The 24,399-nt window shown below is 59.8% G+C and overlaps 2 protein-coding genes across 2 annotated transcripts; one reads left to right on the top strand and one right to left on the bottom strand.

Moving 5' to 3' along the window:
* Positions 1 to 3,526: 3,526 nt before the first annotated feature.
* On the bottom strand, positions 3,527 to 9,234 carry SSR4 (signal sequence receptor subunit 4). Its single transcript, XM_077789740.1, has 6 exons — positions 9,138 to 9,234; positions 7,618 to 7,736; positions 7,470 to 7,544; positions 5,862 to 5,951; positions 4,481 to 4,546; positions 3,527 to 3,765 (listed from the first exon to the last, which is right to left on the bottom strand). Exons 1-6 carry the CDS (start codon positions 9,196 to 9,198, stop codon positions 3,661 to 3,663), a joined length of 516 nt encoding a protein of 171 aa, XP_077645866.1. The 5' UTR covers positions 9,199 to 9,234; the 3' UTR covers positions 3,527 to 3,660.
* A 356-nt stretch (positions 9,235 to 9,590) lies between these two features.
* On the top strand, positions 9,591 to 23,597 carry IDH3G (isocitrate dehydrogenase (NAD(+)) 3 non-catalytic subunit gamma). The gene is made up of 13 exons (XM_077789746.1): positions 9,591 to 9,924; positions 10,554 to 10,610; positions 11,410 to 11,421; positions 12,682 to 12,779; positions 13,885 to 13,997; positions 15,015 to 15,075; positions 15,815 to 15,947; positions 18,236 to 18,369; positions 19,217 to 19,319; positions 19,426 to 19,572; positions 21,266 to 21,360; positions 23,284 to 23,344; positions 23,448 to 23,597. Exons 1-13 carry the CDS (start codon positions 9,862 to 9,864, stop codon positions 23,526 to 23,528), a joined length of 1,158 nt encoding a protein of 385 aa, XP_077645872.1. The 5' UTR covers positions 9,591 to 9,861; the 3' UTR covers positions 23,529 to 23,597.
* Positions 23,598 to 24,399: the final 802 nt, after the last annotated feature.

Here is a 24,399-nt window from a genome sequence, read left to right as displayed (position 1 = left end):
GACCCCTCGATTTGGGGGTGAGACCCCCGATTTGGGGATGAGACCCCCCGATTTGGGGGGGTTCGGGTCGAGATTTGGGGGTGAGACCCCCGATTTGGGGGTGAGACCCCCGATTTGGGGGGGTTTAGGCTGTGATTTGGGGCTGAGATCCCCCGATTTGGGGCTGAGACCCCCCGATTTGGGGGTGAGACCCCCGATTTGGGGCTGAGACCCCCCGATTTGGGGGTGAGACCCCCGATTTGGGGGGGCTCGATTCGCAATTTGGGGGTGAGACCCCCGATTTGGGGGGGTTTAGGCTGTGATTTGGGGGTGACACCCCCGATTTGGGGGTGAGACCCCCGATCTAGGGGTGAGACCCCCCGATTTGGGGGGGTTTGGGTTGCGATTCGGGGGTGAGATCCCGATTTGGGGGTGAAGACCCCTGAGGGGGGCGGAACGGCGCGATTTGGGGGTGAGACCCCAATTTGGGGGGGGAAGGGACCCCCAAGGGGGGGTTTCGGGAGTCACTTGGGGGGTGAGACCCCCAATTTAGGGGGGAAAGACCCCCAAAGGTCCCCCCAGGGGTTTTGGGGTCCCCATTTTGGGGTGAGACCCCCTGGTTTAGGGGACCAAGGGACCCCCCCAAACCTCCCCCATGGGGTTTTGGGATCTGGATTTGGGGAGGGGGAGAGAAAACCCCAAATGTTTGAGGACCCCCGCCCCCCCAAATACCTGGGACCACCCCCCAAAATTTATTTGGGTCACCTTAGAGTGGAAAAACCCCCAAAAATTGGAGGAGGGAGGGGAAATGACCCCCAAAAATTGGGGGGGTAGAGGAATGACCCCCAAAATTTGGAGGGGGGGGGGAAGAAATGATCCCCAAAAATTGGGGGGGAGGGGAAATAATCCCCAAAATTGAGGGGGGAGGGGAAATGACCCCCAAAATTTGGGGGGGGAAGGGAAATGACCCCCAAAAATTGGGGGGGAGGGGAAATAATCCCCAAAATTTGGGGGGGAGGGGAAATGACCCCCAAAATTTGAGGGAGCAGAACCCCCCTCCCCAAATTCTCAATGTAGGGGGAATGGGATCTCCCCTCACCCCAAATTTTTGGGGATTTTTGGGGGACCCCCCCCCCGGTGTTTGGGGGGAGGGGAGGGTGGGGGAGGGGCGGGGTTTGGAGCTCTGCCCCTCCCCCTCCTCCCATTCCCGGCAATCCCGGCCTTGGAATTCCGGGAAATTCCCAAAAGTTCCCCAAAATTCTTGGATAATTCTCCCCCACACCCCTTCCCAAGGGCCCCCCCCCCAAAAAAATCCCCCCGGGACCCCCCAAACCACACCCACCTCGCGGTGACGTCACCGAGCGGCGGCTCTGACGTCATCAGGGCAGAAAAGCTCCGAAGAAGAGGAAAATCCCCCAAAATTTGGGGGGAATTTGGGGACAGACGCCCCCTCCGGACCCCCAATTTGGGGGGACACTTTTATTGGGGTACGGGGGGGGATTTGGGGACCCCCCCAGAACAAATCAACCCCAATCCCCCCCCCAAAATTTGGGATTTTGGGGTCTCTGTTCTGGCCCCACTCCCCAAATTTGGGATTTTGGGGTCTCTGCTCTTTCCCCAGCCCCAAATTTGGGATTTTGGGGTCTCTGCTCTTTCCCCAGCCCCAAATTTGGGATTTTGGGGTCTGCTCTTCCCCCACTCCCCAAATTTGGGATTTTGGGGTCTCTGTTCTGGCCCCACCCCCAAAATTTGGGATTTTGGGGTCTCTGTTCTGGCCCCACCCCCAAATTTGGGATTTTGGGGTCTCTGCTCTTTCCCCAACCCCAAATTTGGAATTTTGGGGTCTCTGCTCTTTCCCCATCCCCCAAATTTGGGATTTTGGGGTCTCTGGTCTTTCCCCACCCCCAAAAATTTGGGATTTTGGGGTCTCTGCTCTTTCCCCATCTTCAAATTTGGGATTTTGGGGTCTCTGCTCTTTCCCCATCTTCAAATTTGGGATTTTGGGGTCTCTGCTCTTTCCTCATCCCCCAAATTTGGGATTTTGGGGTCTCTGCTCTTGCCCCACTCCCCAAATTTGGGATTTTGGGGTCTCTGCTCTTGCCCCACTCCCCAAATTTGGGATTTTGGGGTCTCTGCTCTTTCCCCATCCACCAAATTTGGGATTTTGGGGTCTCTGCTCTTTCCCCAACCCCAAATTTGGGATTTTGGGGTCTCTGTTCTGGCCCCACTCCCCAAATTTGGGATTTTGGGGTCTCTGCTCTTTCCCCAACCCCAAATTTGGGATTTTGGGGTCTCTGCTCTTTCCCCATTTCTAAATTTGGGATTTTGGGGTCTCTGCTATTTCCCCACCCCCAAATTTGGGATTTTGGGGTCTCTGCTCTTTCCCCACTCCCCAAATTTGGGATTTTGGGATCTCTGCTCTTTCCCTATCCTCCAAATTTGGGATTTTGGGGTCTCTGCTATTTCCCCACCCCCAAATTTGGGATTTTGGGGTCTCTGCTCTTGCCCCACTCCCCAAATTTGGGATTTTGGGGTCTCTGCTCTTGCCCCACTCCCCAAATTTGGGATTTTGGGGTCTCTGCTCTTTCCCCACCCCCAAATTTGGGATTTTGGGGTCTCTGCTCTTGCCCCACTCCCCAAATTTGGGATTTTGGGGTCTCTGCTCTTGCCCCATCCCCAAATTTGGGATTTTGGGGTCTCTGCTCTTGCCCCAACCCCAAATTTGGGATTTTGGGGTCTCTGCTCTTTCCCCATCTTCAAATTTGGGATTTTGGGGTCTCTGCTCTTGCCCCAACCCCAAATTTGGGATTTTGGGGTCTCTGCTCTTGCCCCACCCCCAAATTTGGGATTTTGGGGTCTCTGCTCTTTCCCTATCCTCCAAATTTGGGATTTTGGGGTCCCTGCTCTTGCCCCAACCCCAAATTTGGGATTTTGGGGTCTCTGCTCTTGCCCCAACCCCAAATTTGGGGGTCACCCCTGGATTCCCTTTTGGGGCGCGGGAATTTGGGGTGAGGGTGGATTTGAGGGGGGGGTTGGGTTTTTTGGGGGTTTTTATGGGGGGGTGGGGCTGGTTTTGGGGTTTTTTGGGGTGGTTCTGGGGGTTTTTGGGGTGGTTTTGGGTTTTTTAGGGGGGTGGGGCTATTTTTGGGGGGTTTTTTTTTGGGTGGGTTTTTTTTGGCGTGGTTTTTGGGGTTGTTTTGGGATGGGTTTTTTGGCTGTAGGACAGGAGGAGTTTGGGGGTGTTTTTTGGGATTTTTTTAGTGGTTTTTGGGGTTCTTGTGGGATAAGACAGGAGGAGTTTTTTTGGGATGTGTGGGTTTTTGGGGTTGTTTTGGGATGGGTTTTTTGGCTGTAGGACAGGAGGAGTTTGGAGATGGTTTTTGGGGTTTTTTTAGGGTTTTTTGGGGGAGATAGGTAGGTTTTTGGAATGAGTTGTTTTTGTTGTAGAACAGAAAGGTTTTGGGGTGTTTTTTGGGGTTTTTTTAGGGTTTTTTAGGGGATAGATTGGTTTTTGGGATGAGTTATTTTTGCCGTAGAACACAAGAGCTTTGGGGTGTTTTTTGGATTTTTATTAGGGTTTATTGAGGTTATGGGTTGGTTTTTGGGGTTGTTTGGGGATGTATTATTTTTGTTGTAAAACACAAAATATTTGGGGTTTTTTTGGGGTATTTTTAGGGTTTTTTAGGCCTGGATGCTGCTCTTGGTGCTGAAGGCCAGGTAATAAACCACGAGCCCGATGGCAGCCGCCACCACCTCCGTGGACACCCAGGGCCCGTTCCAGGCCCCCTGTGAGGAATTTGGGGTCACCAGAGCACCCCAAAACCCCCCCCGGGACACCCCGAAACCCCCAAACCCCGCAGGGCTCCGGGGCTCCCCAAAATCCCACCCGGGGATGGGAAATTCCCAAATTTCACCCCAAAAAAAAGGAAATCCTAAAGGCTCGGGGATGGATTCGCAAGGTTTGGGACACCCCAAAAATCCTGGATCCCCCCCAAAAATCCTAATGGGGTCCCCTAAAAATCCTGGAATAACCCAAAATCCCAGAGGGACCCCCCAAAATCTCAATGGGATCCCCCAAAAATCCTGAAATCCCCCAAAATCCCAGAGGGACACCCCCCCCCCAAAAATCCTGAAATAACCCAAAATTCCAGTGGGACACCGCCCAAATCCCAATGTGAGTCCCCAAAAATCCTGGAATAACCCAAAATTCCAGAGGGACACCCCAAAAATCCTAACGGGATCCCCTAAAAGTCCTGGAAAACCCCAAAATTCCAGTGGGACCCCCCCAAAATCCCCCCAGTCCCCCCAAAAAATCCTTGAGTGACCCCAAACTCACCTCTCACAGCCACCACCCCCACCCAGGACCCTTCAACAGCCCCAAATCCCCTCAAATTCCCCCCAAAACGCCACAGGGCCCCTCCAGCCCCCCCAAAGTGGGTGGGGGATCCCCCAAACCCCCCAAATTTTGGGGGGGTCCCCCCAAAATCCCCCCCAAACCCACCCTGTGGTCGACGTTGACGGTGAAGAGCGGCCGGATCCGCGAGACGTCCTCGTTGTTCCGCTGGGCCTGGGGGCAGGGATCAATTTGGGGTCCCCCTCCGTTTTGGAGCTCAATTTGGGGTCCCCCTCCCTTTTGGGGCTCAATTTTGGGTCCCCCCTCCCTTTTAGGGCTCAATTTGGAGTCCCCCTCGGTTTTGGGGCTCAATTTGGGGTCCCCCCTCCCTTTTAGGGCTCAATTTGGAGTCCCCCTCGGTTTTGGGGCTCAATTTGGGGTCCCCCCCTCCCTTTTAGGGCTCAATTTGGGGTCCCCCCCTCCCTTTTGGGGCTCAATTTGGGGCTCCCTTCAGTTTTGGGGCTTAATTTTGGGGTCCCTTCAGTTTTGGGCCTCAATTTGGGGTCCCCCTCGGTTTTGGGGCTCAATTTGGGGTCCCCCCTCCCTTTTGGGGCTAAATTTGGGGTCCCCCTCGGTTTTGGGGCTCAATTTGGGGTCCCCCCCTCCCTTTTGGGGCTAAATTTGGGGTCCCCCTCGGTTTTGGGGCTCAATTTGGGGTCCCCCCCTCCCTTTTGGGGCTCAATTTGGGGCTCACTTCGGTTTTGGGCCTCAATTTTGGGGTCCCCCCCTCTTTTTGGGGCTCGAGTTTGGGGCCCCCTTCAGTTCTGAGGCTGAATTTGGGGTGCCCCCTCCTTTTTGGAACTAAATTTCGGGTGCCCTTCTCATTTTTGGGGTTGAATTTGGGGTCCCCCCTCCTTTTCGGGACTCAATTTGGGGTGCCCTTCTCATTTTTGGGGTTGAATTTTGGGGTCACCTCCTTATTTTGGGGTGCTGGGTGTGCTCCCACTAAATTTTGGAGCTGAGTTTGGGTTTCCTCCTCGATTTCACGTCTAAATTTGAGTTTTCTCCTTAGTTTTCTGGCTAAATTTCAGTTTCTGTTTCAATTTTGGGACTGAATTTGTGTTTCCCTCAATTTTGGGTTTATTCACTTTCCTCCTCAAATTTGCAGCTTTGTTTCGGGTCTCTCCTCAATTTTGGGGTTCCCTCCTCAATTTTGGGGCTGAATTTCAGTTTCTCCTCAAGTTTGGGACTGAATTTGGGTTTTCCTCCTCACTTTTGAGGCTGAATTTTGGTTTTCTCCTCACTTTTGGGGCTGAATTTGTGTTTTTCCCCTCAATTTTGGGGATGAATTTTTAGTTTTCCTCCTCAATTTTGGGCTGAAATTTGGGGTTTCCTCCTCAATTTTGAAGCTGAATTTTGATTTTCTCCTCGATTTTGGGGCTGAATTTGGGGTGCTGGGTGTCTCCTGCTCAGCCTCAGTGGGGAGGGGAGATCAGGGTGGGTTTTGGGGGGTCCTGGGAGCCCCCCAGATTTGGGGAGGGGTCCCCACCTTGCGCAGGGCGCTGTAGGACTCCTCGTCGAAGAACTTCACCTCGTAGGTGCCCGAGTGGGCCTGGCGGTGCTCCAGGCTCCAGGACACCTGGGGGGGAATTTGGGGGGGCTTTGGGACCACCAGGACCCCCCCCAAATTCACCCCGGAGCCCCAGAGCCTCCCCAAACTCACCTGAGATCCCCCAAATTCATCTGAGCTCCCCCAAACTCACCTGAGGTCCCACAAACTCTCACCTGAGCCTCCCCAAACTCACCTGAGATCCCCCAAATTCACCTGAGCCCCCAAAAACAACCCCCAAACCCTCCCAGCTCCCCAAAATCCCCCCTTAACCCCTTCTTGAGACCCCCCCCACTCACCTGAGCCCCCCAAATACCCACCCAGGAATCCCCTCACTCACCTGAGCCACTTAAACCCCCCCCCAGGTCCTCCCCACTCACCTGAGCCCCCCAAAACAACCCCCAAACGCACCTGAGACCCCCAAAATCCCCTTAATCCCTATTGAGACCCCCCCCACACTCACCTGAACCCCCCAAATACCCCCCAGGCACCCCCCCCACTCACCTGAGCCCCCCAAATACCCACCCAGGAATCCCCTCACTCACCTGAGCCACTTAAGCCCCCCCCCAGGTCCTCCCCGCTCACCTGAGCCCCCCAAAACAACCCCCAAACGCACCTGAGACCCCCAAAATCCCCTCTTAACCCCTTCTTGAGACCCCCCCCACTCACCTGAGCCACTTAAACCCCCCCCCAGGTCCTCCCCACTCACCTGAACCCCCCAAAACAACCCCCAAACGCACCTGAGACCCCCAAAATCCCCTCTTAACCCCTATTGAGACCCCCCCCCACTCACCTGAGCCCCCCAAATACCCCCCAGGCACCCCCCCCACTCACCTGAGCCCCCCAAATACCCACCCAGGAATCCCCTCACTCACCTGAGCCACTTAACCCCCCCCCAGGTCCTCCCCGCTCACCTGAGCCCCCAAAACAACCCCCAAATTCACCTGAGACCCCCAAAATCCCCTCTTAACCCCTATTGAGACCCCCCCCACACTCACCTGAACCCCCCAAATACCCCCCAGGCACCCCCCCCACTCACCTGAGCCACTTAAACCCCCCCCAGGTCCTCCCCACTCACCTGAGCCCCCCAAAACAACCCCCAAATTCACCTGAGACCCCCAAAATCCCCTTAAACCCTATTGAGACCCCCCCACACTCACCTGAACTCCCCAAATACCCCCCAGGCACCCCCCCCACTCACCTGAGTCCCCCAAATACCCACCCAGGAATCCCCCCACTCACCTGAGCCACTTAAACCCCCCCCAGGTCCTCCCCGCTCACCTGAGCCCCCAAAAACAACCCCCAAACGCACCTGAGACCCCCAAAATCCCCCCTTAACCCCTTCTTGAGACCCCCCTCCACTCACCTGAGCCCCCCAAATACCCACCCAGGAATCCCCTCACTCACCTGAGCCACTTAAACCCCCCCCAGGTCCTCCCCGCTCACCTGAGCCCCCCCAAAACCACCCCAAATTCACCTGACCCCCCCCCCAAAACAACCCCCAAACGCACCTAAGCCCCCCAAAACCCCCAAATCTCCCGGGCTCACCTGGTACCTGCCCACGTCCTGCCCCCGGGTCACCGGGAACTGCTTCCCGTTCACGTCCGCGTACAGAGCCACGTTCTGCGGGGGAAGGGGCGCTCAGGGGGGGATTTTGGGGGGTCCCTCACCCCCCCCCAGCCCGCGGGGGTCCCACCTGGGCGCCGTTCTTGCAGACCAGGGAGATCTCCACCACGAACACGCTCTCGGAGGCGATGACGGCGTCCGAGGTGGTGTAGTAGGAGGGGGCGATGGTGGGCTCGGGGCACGGCTCACCTGGGGAGGGGGGGCTCAAATGGGGAGGGGGACCCCTGGGGAACCCCCCCCTCAGCACCCATGGACCCCCCACCCCACCCCAGGGACCCCACCCCAAAACCCCCCACCCACCCCAGGGACCCCACCCCAAAACCCCCCACCCACCCTAGGGACCCCACCCCAAAACCCCCCACCCACCCCAGGGACCCCACCCCAAGGACACCCCACCCACCCCAGGGACCCCACCCCAAAACCCCCCACCCACCCCAGGGACCCCCAGAGCCTCGGGACCCCCATTAAAACACCCCCCTAAAGCTGTCCCAGAGCACCCCAGGGACCCCCACTCGCTTGAGCCCCCCCGTGGGAGCCAGGCTCACCCAAGCTGCCCAAGCCCCTCCCCAAATGCACCAACAGACCCCCCCAAGGGCCCGGGACCCCCATTCTGGGGGACCCCCAAAGGCAGCCCAGAGCTCCGGGACCCTCAGGGACCCCCTCATGGGACCCCAATCCTCTCATGGGACCCCTGATTCTTCCCCTCATGGGACCCCCAATCCTCTCATGGGACCCTCAGGGACCCCCTCATGGGACCCCAATCCTCTCACGGGACCCCCGATTCTTCCCCCCATGGGACCCTAGATCCTCTCACGGGACCCCCGATCCTTCCCTCCATGGGAACCCCAATTCTTCTCCTCATGGGACCCCCAATCCCCCTCATGGGACCCCCGATTCTTCCCCCCATGGGACCCCCGATTCTTCCCCCCATGGGACCCCCAATCCTTCCCCTCATGGGACCCCCAATTCTTCTCCTCATGGGACCCCGATCCTCTCATGGGACCCCCAATCCTTCCCCTCATGGGACCCCCGATCCTTTCCCCCATAGAATTCCCGGTTCCCTCATGGGACCCCAATCCTCTCATGGGACCCCAATCCTCTCATGGGACCCCCACTCCCCCCCCATGGGACCCCCAATCCCTCCCCTCATGGAACCCCTGATCCTTCCCCTCATGCGATCCCCAAATCCCCTCACGGGACCCCAGATCCCCCCATGGCACCCCCAATCCTTCCCCTCATGAAATCCCCTCAGGGAATCCCCGATCCTTCCCCTCATGGAATTCCCAATCCTCTCATGGGACCCCCAATACTTCTCCTCATGGGACCCCCGATCCTCCCCCTTGTGGAATCCCCAGTCCCCTCATGGGACCCCCAAACCTTCCCCTCATGGAACCCCAATCGTCCTTCATGGAACCCGGAACCCCCTCACGGCACCCCCGATATCCCCTCACGGCACCCCCTCTCCCCTCCATCGCCCGCGGGACCCGCTGGGCGCTCACAGCCCCCAGGACCGCTCAGAGCCCTGAGCACGGCCGGGTTCCCCTCACAAGCTCCCGCTCCCCCTCAGGGCGCGGCGGTTTTTGCCCCTACCCGCGGCCCCGGCCGCCGCCAGCAGCAGCAGCAGCAGCGGGAGCGCCCCGGCGCCCGCCATGACCGCCCGCGCGCCCCGACCGCCGGCCCCGCCCCCGGGAGGAGCAGCCAATCACCGCCGGCGGCGCCTGCGCGCTCACCAATCAGAACGCGGCGGGCGGGCACCCGCGCGCCCTCTGACCAATGAGGAGCGAGCGCACCGCCCGGCCCGCGCGCGACGTGGCTCGCGGCGGAGGCGGGGGCGGGGCCAAGAGGGAGCGGAGGCATGGCTAAGACAGGGCGGGGGTGTGGTCATAAGCTGCGCATGCGCAATGCGACGCACGTGTGAGTAAAATGGCGGCCGGCCCGCCTGTGGTGAGGAAGGCGGGGCGGCGGCCACGCCCCAGCGCATGCGCGGTCTCGGCGTCGCCATAGCGACGGCGGAGGGGCGGCGGCCGCGGCCGTCCCCGCCCGTTGTCAGTGGGCGTTTGGTTCTTTCGCCCTCAAACGGAAGCGCGGATCAGGACAGGGCTCCGCGCTCGGTGCCGCCGTTCCGGGACTCTCCGCCTTTCCCGCCGTGAGGCGTCACCCAGCGCCGCTCCCAGGCACAAAATGGCCGCCGCGGTGTGAGGGTGTGAGAGCGGGCGGGGCGGGAACTCTCGCGGGATTTCGAGCTTATCGCCCTATCTCCTGGCGTGGGCGGCGCCGAGATCTCGCGAGAGCTCGTGCCGCCCGGAGGAGCATCATGGCGGCGGCGTTGACGGCCGTGCAACGGAGGGTGATGCGGGCCGCGCTACGGCCGCGCGCGGTGAGTGACCAATCAGAACCCGATCCGCCGTCTACCGGGCCCCGCCCCCGCCGGTTCCCGCCCGTTCCCGCCGGTTCCCGCCGGTTCCCGCCGCACCGGCGGCTTCTGATTGGCTGGAGCGCCGGCGGGGCCGGGCGGCCGCCAGGAGGGGCGGGACCTGGAAGCGCGGACCGGATTCTGATTGGTTACCCTGGGGGTGTGGCGCTGCTTCGCGAGTGCTGATTGGCTGGGACTCGCAGGGCGGGTGGGAGGAGCAGCGCTCCGCGTTGTGATTGGCTGGTATTTCTGGGAGGGGCGGTGCTTGGGACTGAACCATTGCGGGGTGGTGAAAGGGGGGGACGGGCGTGGCCAAAGGGGGTCCCGGGGGGGGTTTTGGGGGGCTCTGGGGGGGTTTCGGGGGGTCCCGGGCTGGGAATTCCCTCGGGAAAATCCCCGGGACCCCCCAAACCTCCCCCATGCGAAGTTTAATTAGCATTCTTTTAATTAACGAGGCGTTTCTGGAGCGGTCCTGAACCATTGTGGGGCGGGGGGGGGTCTCTGGTGCTGTTTTGGGGAGGGGGCTCTGAACCCTTTTTGGGGGGTTTTGGGTCTTTTTGGGGTCCCCCAATTTCGGGACCCCTCCCTTGCAGGTGTGGCTGCCTCAGGCCGGGATTTCCCACGCGGCTGAAAGGCTCCACCTCCCCCCCGTGAGTGCCACGCCCCCCCAAAAAATCCCACCCCCCAAAAAAATCCCACCCCCCAAAACATCCCACCCCCCCAAAAAATCCCAAACCCCCAAAAAAATCCCAAACCCCCCAAAAAATCCCACCCCCCAAAATCCCACCCCCCCAAAAAATCCCACCCCCCAAAATCCCACCCCCCAAAAAATCCCACCCCCCAAAAAAATCCCACCCACCAAAAAATCCCACCCCCCAAAAAAAATCCCACCCCCCCCAAAATCCCACCCCCCAAAAAATCCCACCCCCCAAAAAAAATCCCACCCCCCCAAAAATCCCACCCCCCAAAAAATCGCACCCCCCAAAAAATCCCACCCCCCCAAAAAAATCCCACCCCCAAAAAATCCCACCCCCCAAAAATCTCACCCCCACAAAATCCCACCCCCCCAAACAAACCCAGCCCCCCAAAAAATCCCACCCCCCAAAAAATCCCACCCCCCAAAAAATCCCACCCCCCCAAAATCCCACCTCCCCAAAAAATCCCACCCCCCAAAAAAATCCCACCCCCACAAAAAATCCCACCCCCCCAAAAAATCCCACCTCCCCAAAAATCCCACCCCCCAAAAAATCCCACCCCCCCAAAAAATCCCACCCCCCAAAAACCTCCACCCCCAAAAAATCCCAACCCCCAAAAAACCCCTCCCCAAAATCCCCCCCAAAAAATCCTACCCCCCAAAAAATCCCACCCCCCAAAAATCCCACCCCTCAAATTTTGGGGGGGGGTCCCCATTTTGGTCACGAATTTTTCCATTTTCTCCCCCCCCCACAGCAACGCAGCATCGTGAGTACCCCAAAAATCCCCGGGGGAGCCCCAAAATCTCCTGGGGGGTCCCAAAAATAATGGGGAGGGGGAAAAGCAGAATTTGGGGGGCACAAAAAATTCCTGGGGGGCCCCAAAAATCACCTGGGGGTCCCCAAAAAATTCCTGGGGGGCCCAAAAAATCCCCTGGGGGGATTTAAAATCACTGAGGAGTCCCAAAATGAGGGGGGAGGTCCCCAAAACCCCCTGTGGGGACCCTAAAAAAGTTCTCGGGGGGCCCCAAAAATCCCTTGGGGGGGCCCAAAAATTTTCTTGGGGGTCCCAAAAATCACTGGGGGACCCCAAATCACTGGGGGGGCTCCAAAAATCACTGGGGGCTCCCAAAATCACCAGGGGGTTTCCCAAAATTCTCTGGGGGGTCCCAAAATTCCCTGGGGAGTCCCAAAAATCAACTGGGGGGTCCCAAAAATGACCTGGGGGTTTCCCAAAGTTTCCTGGGGGGTCCCAAAAATCACCGGAGGGTCCCAAAAAGAAATGGGGACCCCAAAAAAGAGTTGGGGGGGTCCCAAAAATCACCAGGGGGTTTCCCAAAAATCAACTGGGGGGTCCCAAAAATGACCTGGGGGGGTCCCAAAAATCACCGGGGGGGTCCCAAAAAGAAATGGGGACCCCAAAAAAGAGTTGGGGGGGGGTCCCAAAAATCACCTGGGGGGGTCCCAAAAATCAACTGGGGGGTCCCAAAAATCACTAGGGGTCCCTAAAAATCACTGGGAGGGTCCCAAAAATGACCTGGGGGGGTCCGAAAAATCACTGCGGGGTCCCTAAAAATCACTGAGGGGGTCCCAAAAATGACCTGGGGGGGTCCCAAAAATCACTAGGGGTCCCTAAAAATCACTGGGAGGGTCCCAAAAATCACCGGGGGGGTCCCAAAAATCACTAGGGGTCCCTAAAAATCACTGAGGGGGTCCCAAAAATGACCTGGGGGGGTCCCAAAAATCACTAGGGGTCCCTAAAAATCACTGCGGGGTCCCAAAAATTACCTGGGGGGGTCCCAAAAATCACTAGGGGTCCCTAAAAATCACTGGGAGGGTCCCAAAAATCACCGGGGGGGTCCCAAAAGGAAATCGGGACCCCAAAAAAGAGTTGGGGGGGGTCTGAAAAATCACCTGGGGGGTCCCAAAAATGACCTGGGGGGGTCCCAAAACCCATCGGGATTGGGGAGATGGGGAAGGGGGAGGGGCGGGGGGGGTCGGGACCCCCAAAATTCGGGTGCCCCCCCAGCCCCCCCCCGCCAAGTACGGCGGGCGGCACACGGTGACGCTGATCCCCGGCGACGGCATCGGGCCCGAGCTGATGCTGCACGTCAAGGAGGTGTTCCGGTGAGGCCCCGCATGCAAATGAGGCGGGAGGGGCCTAATTAGTTCGTCAAGTATGCAAATGAGGCGGTGGGGTTGGGAGTTAACGGCCGAAATTGGGATGGAGTCACAAAAATGGGAGTTAAATGCGGGGATGGAGCCCTGGGGATTGAGTCTAAAAGGGAGGAATTGATCCTAAAATATGCAAATGAGGCAAGGGAAGTGTAATTGGCTCGTTAAGTATGGAAATGAGGTGGTGGAGTTGGGAATTAACACCCGAAATTGGGATGGAGCCTGAAAAAATGGGAGTTAAATGTGGGGATGGAGCCTCTGGAATTGGGGAATCGGGGCTTGAAATGGAGGAGTTGACCCTAAAATATGCAAATTAGGTGGGAGGGTTTGTAATTAGTTCATTAAGTATGGAAATGAAGCGGTGGAGTTGGGAATTAACACCCGAAATTGAAACGGGGTCACAAAAATGGGAATCAAGCGTGGGGATGGAGCCCCTGGAATTGGGGAATGGAGCCCAAAATGGAGGAATCGATCCTAAAATATGCAAATGAGGCAAGGAAAAAGTAATTAAGGGTTAAAGTCTAGGAATTAATTAGTGGAATTGGAAATTAACACCTGAAATTGAAATGAATCCATAAAAAAAAAGGGAATTAAGGGTGGGGATGGAGCCCTGGGAATTGGGAAATGGAGCCCAAAATGGTGGAACTAATCCTAAAATATGCAAATGAGGAAAAAAAAGGCAATCAGGCCTTGCAGTATGTAAATGAGCACGCAAAATTGGGAATTCGGTGCCATTTGGTGCCATTTCTGCATTATTTGATGCCACTTTGGTGCCATTTGGTGCCACTTTTGTGCCATTTTGGAGCTTTTTGATGCCATTTTGTCCAATTTTGGCCCATTTTGGTGCCATTTGGTGCCATTTTGTCCCGTTTTGTACCATTTTGGCCCATTTTGGTGCCGTTTTGTACCATTTTGGTGCCATTTTGTACCGTTTTGTACCATTTTGGTGCCGTTTTGGCCCATTTTGGTGCCATTTTGGCCCATTTTGTCCCGTTTTGTACCGTTTTGTCCCGTTTTGGTGCGGTTTTGTCCCGTTTCGGTGCCGTCCGTGCCTCAGGCACGCCTGCGTCCCCGTGGATTTCGAGGAGGTTCGGGTGAGCTCGGAGGCGCCCGAGGAGGACGTGCAGAACGCGATCACGGCCATCCGGCGCAACGGCGTGGCGCTCAAGGGTGGGCGGCGCCCCGATCCCCGAAACCCGGCCCGAAACCCGGCCCAAAACCCCGAAACCCGGCCCAAAACCCCGAAACCCGGCCCAAATCCCCAAAACCCAGCCCAAAACCCCAAAACCTGGCCCAAAACCCCGAAACCCGGCCCAAAACCCGGCCCAAAACCCCGAAACCCGGCCCAAATCCCCAAAACCCAGCCCAAATCCCCAAAATCCGGCCCAAAACCCCGAAACCCGGCCCAAAACCCCGAAACCCGGCCCAGACTGAGCCTAAATCCCCAAAACCCGGCCCAAAACCCAGCCCAAATCCCCAAAACCCGGCCCAAATCCCCAAAACCCGGCCCAAATCCCCAAAACCCGGCCCAAATCCCCAAAACCCGGCCCAAAACACCAAAACCCGGCCCGAAACCCCGAAACCCGGCCCAAAACCCCAAAACCCGTCCCAAAACCCCAAAACCCGGCCCAGACTGAGCCTAAATCCCCAAAACCCGGCCCAAAACCCGGCCCAAAACCCCGAAACCCGGCCCAAATCCCCAAAACCCGGCCCAAATCCCCAAAACCCAGCCCAAATCCCCAAAACCCGGCCCAAAACCCCGAAACCCGGCCCAAAACCCCGAAACCCGGCCCAGACTGAGCCCAAATCCCCAAAACCCGGCCCAAAACCCGGCCCAAAGCCCCAAAACCCGGCCAGACTGAGTCCAAATCCCCAAAACTCTGCCCAAAACCCAGCCCAAATCCCCAAAACTCCGCCCAAACTGAGCCCAAATCCCCAAATCTGATCCCAAATCCCTGAAATCTGTTCAAAATCCCCAAAATCAGATCCAAAATCTCCCCCAAACCTCCTCCAAATTCCCCAAAATCTTCCCCAAAATCCCCCCAAATCCCCAAAATCTCCTCCCCAAATCCCCTAAAATCCCCCAAATCCCCAGAATCTCCCCCAAAATCTCCCCCAATTCCCAAAAATCCCTCCCAAAATCCCGAAATTCTCCCCGATCCCCGCCCTGACCCCGTTTTCCCCCAGGGAACATTGAGACTAACCACAACCTCCCCCCCAGCCACAAATCCCGCAACAACCTCATCAGGTGGGCTGATTTGGGGCTGATTTGCATATTTTGGGGTCTGATTTGCATATTCTGTGAGCCGATTTGCATGTCTTGGGGCTTCGTTTGCAAGTTTTGGGGGTTTTTTCCATGTCTTGGGGCTTCATTTGCATGTCTTGGGGGTTAAATTTCCATTTCGAGGGACATTTGCATGGTTTGGGTGTTGATTTGCATGTTTTGGGGTTCATTTGCATATTTGGGGTTTCAGTTTGCATATTTGGGGTTCATTTGCCTGGTTTGGCTGTTACTTTTCACATTTGGGGGGCTCATTTGCATGTTTTGGGGTTAATTTGCATGCTTTGGGTTTGATTTGCGTGTTGGGGGTTCATTTGCATAGTTGGCTGTTGATTTGCATGTTTGGGGGTTCTTTGCCCATTTTAGGGATTTATTTGCCTTTTTTTGGGTCCATTTTTATGTTTTGGGGTTGATCTGCCTGTTCGAGAGATTCATTTGCATGTTTTGGGGCTAATTCACATGCTTGGGTCTTAATTTGCATGGTTTGGGGGTTAATTTCCATATTTAGGGTTCATTTCCCTATTTGGGGGGTTAATTGGGACATTTTGGGGTTTAATTTGCATTTTTGGGAGTCTATTTGAATATTTTGGGGGCCGATTGCACATTTTAAGATTTTATTTCCACCTCTGAAGGTTCGCTTGGATATTTTTGGGGGATGATTTGCATATTTTGGGAGCTCATTTGCATATTTTTGGGGGGCTGCCAGGACCAGCCTGGATCTCTACGCCAACGTGATTCACTGCCGGAGCCTGCCCGGGGTGGAGACGCGGCACCGGGACATCGACATCCTCATCGTCAGGGAGAACACCGAGGGCGAGTACAGCTCCCTGGAGCACGAGGTGCGCCCCAAAAACACCCAAAATCACCCCAAAAATATCCCCAAAAATAGCCCCAAAATATCCCAAAAAACCCCGCAAAAATATCCCAAAATATGCCCCAAAAATCCCCCAAAACATCCTCATCGTCAGGGAGAACACCGAGGGCGAGTACAGCTCCCTGGAGTACGAGGTGTGCCCCAAAAACACCCAAAATCACCCCAAAATCACCCCAAAAATATCCCCAAAACATCCCAAAAAAGCCCGCAAAAATATCCCAAAATATGCCCCAAAAATCCCCCAAAACATCCTCATCGTCAGGGAGAACACCGAGGGCGAGTACAGCTCCCTGGAGCACGAGGTGCGCCCCAAAAACACCCAAAATCACCCCCAAAAATACCCCAAAATATCCCCAAAAACCCCACAAAAATATCCCAAAATATCCCAAAAATCCCCAAAAACATCATCGTCAGGGAGAACACCGAGGGTGAGTACAGCTCCCTGGAGCACGAGGTGTGCCCCAAAAACACCCAAAATCACCCCAAAAAACATCCCAAAAATATCCCCAAAATCACCCCAAAAATATCCCCAAAATATCCCCAAAAACCCCGCAAAAATATCCCAAAATATGCCCCAAAAATCCCCAAAAACATCGTCATCGTCAGGGAGAACACCGAGGGTGAGTACAGCTCCCTGGAGCACGAGGTGTGCCCCAAAAACACTCAAAATCACCCCAAAAAATACCCCAAAATATCCCCAAAAACCCCACAAAAATATCCCAAAATATCCCAAAAATCCCCAAAAACATCATCGTCAGGGAGAACACCGAGGGTGAGTACAGCTCCCTGGAGCACGAGGTGTGCCCCAAAAACACTCAAAATCACCCCAAAAAACATCCCAAAATATCCCAAAAACACCCCAAAAATACCCCCAAAAATATCCCAAACCCATCCCAAAAAACCCTGCAAAAACACCCCCAAAAATACCCCAAAAACATCCCAAAAAACCCTACAAAAACACCCCTAAAATACAAAAAAAAAAATCAAAAAAAAATGTTCCGTAACCACCCCAAAAAAACCTCAAAGACGCCCAAAAAATACCCCAGAAATACCCCAAAAAACACCCAAATACAGCCCAAAAAATACCCCAACCCCCCCAAAATATCCCAAATTCCCCAAAAACCAGCTTGGGTGTGACGCCACGCCTGTGCCACACCCTGTTGGTGACACCCTGAGTGTGCCATGCCCCGTTGGTGACGCCCCACCCCTGCCACACCCGTGCCACACCCCATGGGTGCCACCCCACCCGTGCCACGCCCTGGGGGTGATGCCACACCCGTGCCACACCCTCCTGGTGATGCCACACCCGTGCCATACTCCTACAATGCCCTATTGGTGCCACCCCACCCGTGCCACACCCGTGCCACACCCTGTTGGTGACACCCCACCCGTGCCACACCCGTGCCACACCCTGTTGGTGACACCCCACCCGTGCCACACCCGTGCCACACCCTGTTGGTGACACCCCACCCCTGCCACGCCTGTGCTGCACCCTGGGGTTGATGCCACACCCGTGCCACACCCCAGGGCTGATGCCACACCCATGCCATGCCCTGTTGGTGACGTGTCATCCCTGCCACGCCCATGCCACACCCTGGGGTTGATGCACACCCATGCCACGCCCTGTTGGTGACACCCCACCCGTGCCACACCCGTGCCCCAGCCATGCCCCACCTGTGCCACACCCTGGGGGTGATGCCACACCCGTGCCACGCCCTGTTGGTGACACCCCACCCCTGCCATGCCTGTGCCACACCCTGGGGCTGATGCACACCCATGCCAAATCCTGTTGGTGACACCCCACCCGTGCCCCACCCATGCCCCACTCATGCCAGACCCGTGCCCCACCTGTGCCCCGCCTGTGCCCCGCCTGTGCCACACCCTGGGGTTGATGCACACCCATGCCAGACCCTGTTGGTGACACCCCACCTGTGCCCCACCCATGCCCCAGCCATGCCACACCCGTGCCACACCCGTGCCCAACCTGTGCCCCACTCGTGCCCCACTCATGCCCGACCCGTGCCCCACCCGTGCCCCACTCATGCCCGACCCGTGCCCCGCCCGTGTCACACCTGTGCCCCGGCCATGCCACACCCTGGGGTTGATGCACACCCATGCCAAATCCTGTTGGTGACACCCCACCTGTGCCCCACCCGCACCCCACCTGTGCCACACCCGTGCCTGACCCGTGCCACACCCGTGCCACACCCGTGCCCCACCCGTGCCTGACCCGTGCCCGGGGGTTGCCCGCAGAGCGTGGCGGGGGTGGTGGAGAGCCTGAAGATCATCACGGCCGGGCGCTCGCGCCGCATCGCCCACTACGCCTTCGGGCTGGCACGCGCCGCCGCCCGGCGCAGCGTCACCGCCGTGCACAAAGCCAACATCATGTACGGCACGGCGGGCACTGGGGGGGTTCTGGGGGGTTCTGGGGGGCATTCGGGGGTCCTGGGGGGTTTTGAGGGGTTCTGGGGAGTCCTGGTGGGGGTTTGGGGGGTCCTGGGGGGTCCTGGGGGGTTCTGGTGGGGGTTTGGGGGGTCCTGGTGGGCATTGGGGGAGTCCTGGTGGGTCCTGGTGGGCATTGGGGGGGTCCTGGTGGGCATTGGGGGGGTTCTGGGGGGTATTGGGGGGGTTTGGGGAGTCCTGGTGGGCATTGGGGGGGTCCTGGGGGGCACTGGGGGGGTCCTGGGGGGCACTGGGGGGCATTGGGGGGTCCTGGTGGGGGTTTGGGGGGTCCTGGGGGGTGTTTGGGGGGTCCTGGGGGGTTCTGGTGGGCATTGGGGGGGTTCTGGGGGTCCTGGTGGGGGTCTGGGGGGTCCTGGTGGGCATTGGGGGGGTTCTGGGGTGTCCTTGTAGGGCTTTGGGGGATCCTGGGGGGGCTTGGGGGGTTCTGGGGGGTCCTGGTGGTCCTTGAGGAGTTTTTTTGGGGGTCTCACCCCTTCTGCCCCCCAGGAAATTGGGGGACGGGCTGTTCATGCAGTTTGGGGGTTACCCTGTATTTTTTGGGGATTATTCTGTATTTTTTGGGGATTATTCCGTATTTTTTGGGATCTCACCCCCTTTACCCCCCCAGGAATTTGGGGGACGGGCTGTTCCTGCATTTTTTGGGGATTATTCCGTATTTTTGGGGGGTCTCACCCCCTTTACCCCCCCAGGAAATTGGGGGACGGGCTGTTCCTGCATTTTTTGGGGATTATTCCGTATTTTTGGGGGGTCTCACCCCCTTTACTCCCCCAGGAAATTGGGGGACGGGCTGTTCCTGCAGTGCTGCCAGGAAGTGGCGGCCGAGTACCCCGAGATCACCTTCCGCAGCATGATCGTGGACAACACCACCATGCAGGTGTGACACCCCAAAAAACCCCCCAAAAACCCCCCAAAAACCCCCCAAAACCACCCCCCAGAGCCCCTCCCAGTGCTCCCAGTAACCCCAGCACGGCCCGGCCCAGCTGGTGTCCCGGCCCCAGCAGTTTGACGTGATGGTGATGCCCAACCTCTACGGGAACATCGTCAACAACGTCTGCGCCGGGCTGGTGGGCGGCCCGGGGCTCGTGCCCGGCGCCAACTACGGCCACGACTACGCCGTCTTCGAGACCGTGGGTCTGGGGGGGAAATCGGGGGGTCTGGGGGGGAAATCGGGGGGTCTGGGGGGGTCTGGGAGGGGTTTGGGGGTCCTGGGGGGGTCTGGGATATGGGGATGGTCACCATTGGGGGTTACTGGGAGCACTGGGAGCACTGGTGGGTGGCCTGAGGCTCGTGCCCGGTGCCAACTACGGCCACGACTACGCCGTCTTCGAGACTGTGGGTCTGGGGGGGAAATCGGGAGTCCTGGGGGGGAAATCGGGGGGTCTGGGGGGGAAATCGAGGGGTCTGGGAGGGGTTTGGGGGGTCTGGGATACGGGGATGGGCACCACGGGGTCACTGGGAGCACTGGGGACACCGTGAGCCAACTACGGCCACGACTGTGCCGTCTTTGAGACCGTGGGTCTGGGGGGGAAATCGGGGGGTCTGGGGGGAAAATCGGGGGGTCTGGGGGGGAAATCGGGGGGTCTGGGAGGGGTTTGGGGGTCCTGGGGGGGTCTGGGATACGGGGATGGGCACCACGGGGTCACTGGGAGCACTGGGGACACCCTGAGCCAGCTATGGCCACGACTACGCCGTCTTCGAGACCGTGGGTCTGGGGGGGAAATCGGGGGGTCTGGGGGGGAAATCGGGGGGTCTGGGGGGGAAATTGGGGGTCCTGGGAGGGGTTTGGGGGGTCTGGGACATGGGGATGGGCACCATTGGGTCACTGGGAGCACTGGGTGGGACTGGGAGCACTGGGATGTTAATGGGGGGCACTGGGACGTTACTGGGGGATACTGGGAGCACTGGGGGGCACTGGGTTGTCACTGGGCTGTCACTGGTGGGTCACTGGGCTGTCACTGGGTTGTCACTGGGCTGTCACTGGTGGGTCACTGGGATGTCACTGGGCTGTCACTGGTGGGTCACTGGGTTGTCACTGGGCTGTCACTGGGCTGTCACCAGTGGGTCACTGGGCTGTCACTGGGATGTCACTGGGCTGTCACTGGGCTGTCACTGGGCTGTCACCGGTGGGTCACTGGGATGTCACTGGGCTGTCACTGGGATGTCACTGGGCTGTCACTGGGGTGTCACTGGGCTGTCACTGGGCTGTCACTGGGATGTCACTGGGCTGTCACTGGGGTGTCACTGGGCTGTCACTGGGATGTCACTGGGTTGTCACTGGGCTGTCACTGGGTTGTCACTGGGATGTCACTGGGCTGTCACCAGTGGGTCACTGGTGGGTCACTGGGTTGTCACTGGGCTGTCACTGGGCTGTCACTGGGCTGTCACTGGGATGTCACTGGTGGGTCACTGGGCTGTCACTGGGATGTCACTGGGATGTCACTGGGCTGTCACTGGTGGGTCACTGGGCTGTCACTGGGCTGTCACTGGGATGTCACTGGGCTGTCACTGGGCTGTCACTGGTGGGTCACTGGGCTGTCACTGGGATGTCACTGGGCTGTCACTGGTGGGTCACTGGGCTGTCACTGGGATGTCACTGGGATGTCACTGGGCTGTCACTGGTGGGTCACTGGGCTGTCACTGGGCTGTCACTGGGATGTCACTGGGCTGTCACTGGGCTGTCACTGGTGGGTCACTGGGCTGTCACTGGGCTGTCACTGGGCTGTCCCCGGTGGGTCACTGGGTTGTCACTGGGATGTCACTGGGCTGTCACTGGGGGCGCGGGGCCGTCACCGGGGGTCTCAGAGGTGGCGCCCCCCTCAGGCCACGCGGAACACGGGCAAGAGCATCGCCAACCGCAACATCGCCAACCCCACGGCGGCGCTGCTGGCGGCCTGCATGATGCTGGACCACCTCCGGTGGGCGGGGCCACTTCCGGGGGGAGGGGCTTACCGGGAGGGGCGGGGCTTACCGGGAGGGGCGGGGCTTACCGGGAGGGGCGGGGCTAACCTGAGAGGGCGGAGCTTACCGGGAGGGGCGTGGCTTACCTATGGGGGCGGGGCTTACCTGCATGATGCTGGACCACCTATGGTGGGCGGGGCTTACCGGGAGGGGCGGGGCTTACCGGGAGGGGCAGGGCTAACCGGGAGGGGCGGGGCTTACCGGGAGGGGCGGGGCTAACCGGGAGGGGCGGGGCTAACCGGGAGTGGGCGGGGCTAACCGGGAGGGGCGGGGCTAACCGGGAGTGGGCGGGGCTAACCGGGAGGGGCGGGGCTAACCGGGAGTGGGCGGGGCTAACCGGGAGGGGCGGGGCTTACCTGCAGGATGCTGGACCACCTCTGGTGGGCAGGGCTTACCTGGGGCGGGGCTAACCGGGAGGGGCGGGGCAAACCGGGAGGGGCGGGGCTTACCTATGGGGGTGGGGCTCACCTGCATGATGCTGGACCACCTCCGGTGGGCGGGGCTTACCTGGGTGTGGCACACCTGGAGGGGGCGGGGCTTACCTGGGTGTGTCACACCTGGAGGGGCGGGGCTTACCTGGGTGTGTCACACATGGAGGGAGCCGGGCTAATCTGGGTGTGGCACACCTGGAGGGGGCGGGGCTCACCTGGGTGTGGCACACCTGGAGGGGGTGGGGCTCACCTGGGTGTGGCACACCTGGAGGGGGCGGGGCTCACCTGGGTGGGGCACACCTGGAGTGGACAGCACTTACCTGGGTGTACACACCTGGAGTGGGCGGGGCTCACCTGGGTGTGGCACACCTGGAGGGGGCGGGGCTCACCTGGGTGTGGCACACCTGGAGGGGGTGGGGCTCACCTGGGTGTGGCACACCTGGAGGGGGCGGGGCTCACCTGGGTGTGGCACACCTGGAGGGGGTGGGGCTCACCTGGGTGTGGCACACCTGGAGGGGGCGGGGCTCACCTGGGTGGGGCACACCTGGAGTGGACAGCACTTACCTGGGTGGGGCACACTGGAGGGGGCGGGGCTCACCTAGGTGTGGCACACCTGGAGGGGGCGGGGCTCACCTGGGTGGGGCACACCTGGAGGGGGCGGGGCTCACCTGGGTGTGGCACACCTGGAGGGGGCGGGGCTCACCTAGGTGTGGCACACCTGGAGGGGCGGGGCTCACCTGGGTGTGGCACACCTGGAGGGGGCGGGGCTCACCTGGGTGTGGCACACCTGGAGTGGACAGCACTTACCTGGGTGGGGCACACTGGAGGGGGCGGGGCTCACCTAGGTGTGGCACACCTGGAGTGGACAGCACTTACCTGGGTGGGGCACACTGGAGGGGGCGGGGCTCACCTAGGTGTGGCACACCTGGAGGGGGCGGGGCTCACCTGGGTGGGGCACACCTGGAGGGGGCGGGGCTCACCTGGGTGTGGCACACCTGGAGGGGGCGGGGCTCACCTAGGTGTGGCACACCTGGAGGGGCGGGGCTCACCTGGGTGTGGCACACCTGGAGGGGGCGGGGCTCACCTGGGTGTGGCACACCTGGAGGGGGCGGGGCTCACCTGGGTGTGGCACACCTGGAGGGTGCGGGGCTCACCTGGGTGTGGCACACCGGGAGGGGGCGGGGCTCACCTGGGTGTGGCACACCTGGAGGGGGCGGGGCTCACCTGGGTGTGGCACACCTGAGAGAGGGTGGGGAACACCGGGGTGGGGTCCCCAAAAAGAGGTGGAGACTTAAAAGTGGGCGTGGCTTCCCCAGTGGGAGGGGCTAAGGTGGGTGTGGCCGAGAAGGGGCGTGGCCTCATCCAGGTGTGGGGTGGGCGCTCACCTGGCGGGGCCGGGCGGGCGTGGCTCGCTGATGTGGGCGTGGCCCGCGCTCGCCCCGCCCCCAGGCTGCACGGCCACGCCTCCACCATCCGCCAGGCCGTGCTGGCCTCGCTGGACGACCCCCGGGTAAGCCCCGCCCCCTGCCCCGCCCGAGGGGCGTGGCCACCCGCATGCAAATGTGGCCACGCCCCCACCCGAGGGCGTGGCGCTGACGTGGCCACGCCCCCAGACGCACACGCCGGACATCGGGGGCCAGGGCACGACGTCGGGCGCCGTGCAGAGCATCATCGGGCACCTGCCGCGGGGCTGAGGGGGAAACTGCCCCCGGGGACCCCCAAACTGCCCCCGGACCCCAAAACTGCCCCTGGACCCCCCAAACTGCCCCTGGACCCCCCAAACTGACCCGGGACCCCCAAACTGCCCCCGGGGACCCCCAAACTGCCCCCGGGGACCCCCAAACTGCCCCGGGACCCCAAAACTGGCCCCGGGGACCCCCAAACTGACCCGGGACCCCCAGACTGCCCCCGGGGACCCCCAAACTGCCCCGGGACCCCAAAACTGCCCCCAGGGACCCCCAAACTGCCCCCGGACCCCAAAACTGCCCCCAGGGCACCCCCAAACTGCCCCGGGACCCCCAAACTGCCCCCGGACCCCGAAACTGCCCCCAGGGCACCCCCAAACTGCCCCTGGACCCCCCAAACTGCCCCCAGGGCACCCCCAAACTGCCCCGGGACCCCCAAACTGCCCCCAGGGACCCCGAAACTGCCCCCGGACCCCAAAACTGCCCCCGGACCCCAAACTGCCCCTGAACCCCCCAAACTGCCCCTGGACCCCAAAACTGCCCCCAGGGCACCCCCAAACTGCCCCCTGACCCCAAAACTGCCCCCTGGGCACCCCCAAACTGCCCCCGGACCCCGAAACTGCCCCTGGACCCCCCAAACTGCCCCCAGGGCACCCCCAAACTGCCCCCGGGGCACCCCCAAACTGCCCCGGGACCCCCAAACTGCCCCCAGGGACCCCAAAACTGCCCCGGGACCCCGAAACTGCCCCCGGACCCCGAAACTGCCCCCGGACCCCCAAACTGCCCCGGACCCCCAAAACTGCCCCCGGGGCACCCCCAAACTGCCCCCAGGACCCCCAAAACAGCCCCGGGACCTTCGAAACAGCCCCCAGCACACCCC

The sequence above is a fragment of the Lonchura striata genome, chromosome 36, assembly GCF_046129695.1.
Source record: "Lonchura striata isolate bLonStr1 chromosome 36, bLonStr1.mat, whole genome shotgun sequence".
In the NCBI taxonomy this organism is placed as follows: Eukaryota; Metazoa; Chordata; class Aves; order Passeriformes; family Estrildidae; genus Lonchura; species Lonchura striata.
The sequence above is the reverse complement of the archived record's forward strand: the minus strand, read 5'-3'. Positions and strand labels throughout refer to the sequence as shown.

Bases quoted from the DNA above. Each gene is read 5' to 3' on its own strand.
- SSR4 (XM_077789740.1), bottom strand. From the start codon at position 9,198: ATGGCGGGCGCCGGGGCGCTCCCGCTGCTGCTGCTGCTGCTGGCGGCG. The intron at 5,952-7,469 runs GTGAGCCCGGGA...ATTCCCCCCCAG, and splicing joins AGGACGTGGGCAGGTACCAG to GTGTCCTGGAGCCTGGAGCA. The intron at 4,547-5,861 runs GTGGGGACCCCT...CCCTGCCCCCAG, and splicing joins CCTACAGCGCCCTGCGCAAG to GCCCAGCGGAACAACGAGGA.
- IDH3G (XM_077789746.1), top strand. From the start codon at position 9,862: ATGGCGGCGGCGTTGACGGCCGTGCAACGGAGGGTGATGCGGGCCGCG. The intron at 21,361-23,283 runs GTGGGCGGGGCC...CCCCGCCCCCAG, and splicing joins ATGATGCTGGACCACCTCCG to GCTGCACGGCCACGCCTCCA. The intron at 23,345-23,447 runs GTAAGCCCCGCC...CCACGCCCCCAG, and splicing joins CCTCGCTGGACGACCCCCGG to ACGCACACGCCGGACATCGG.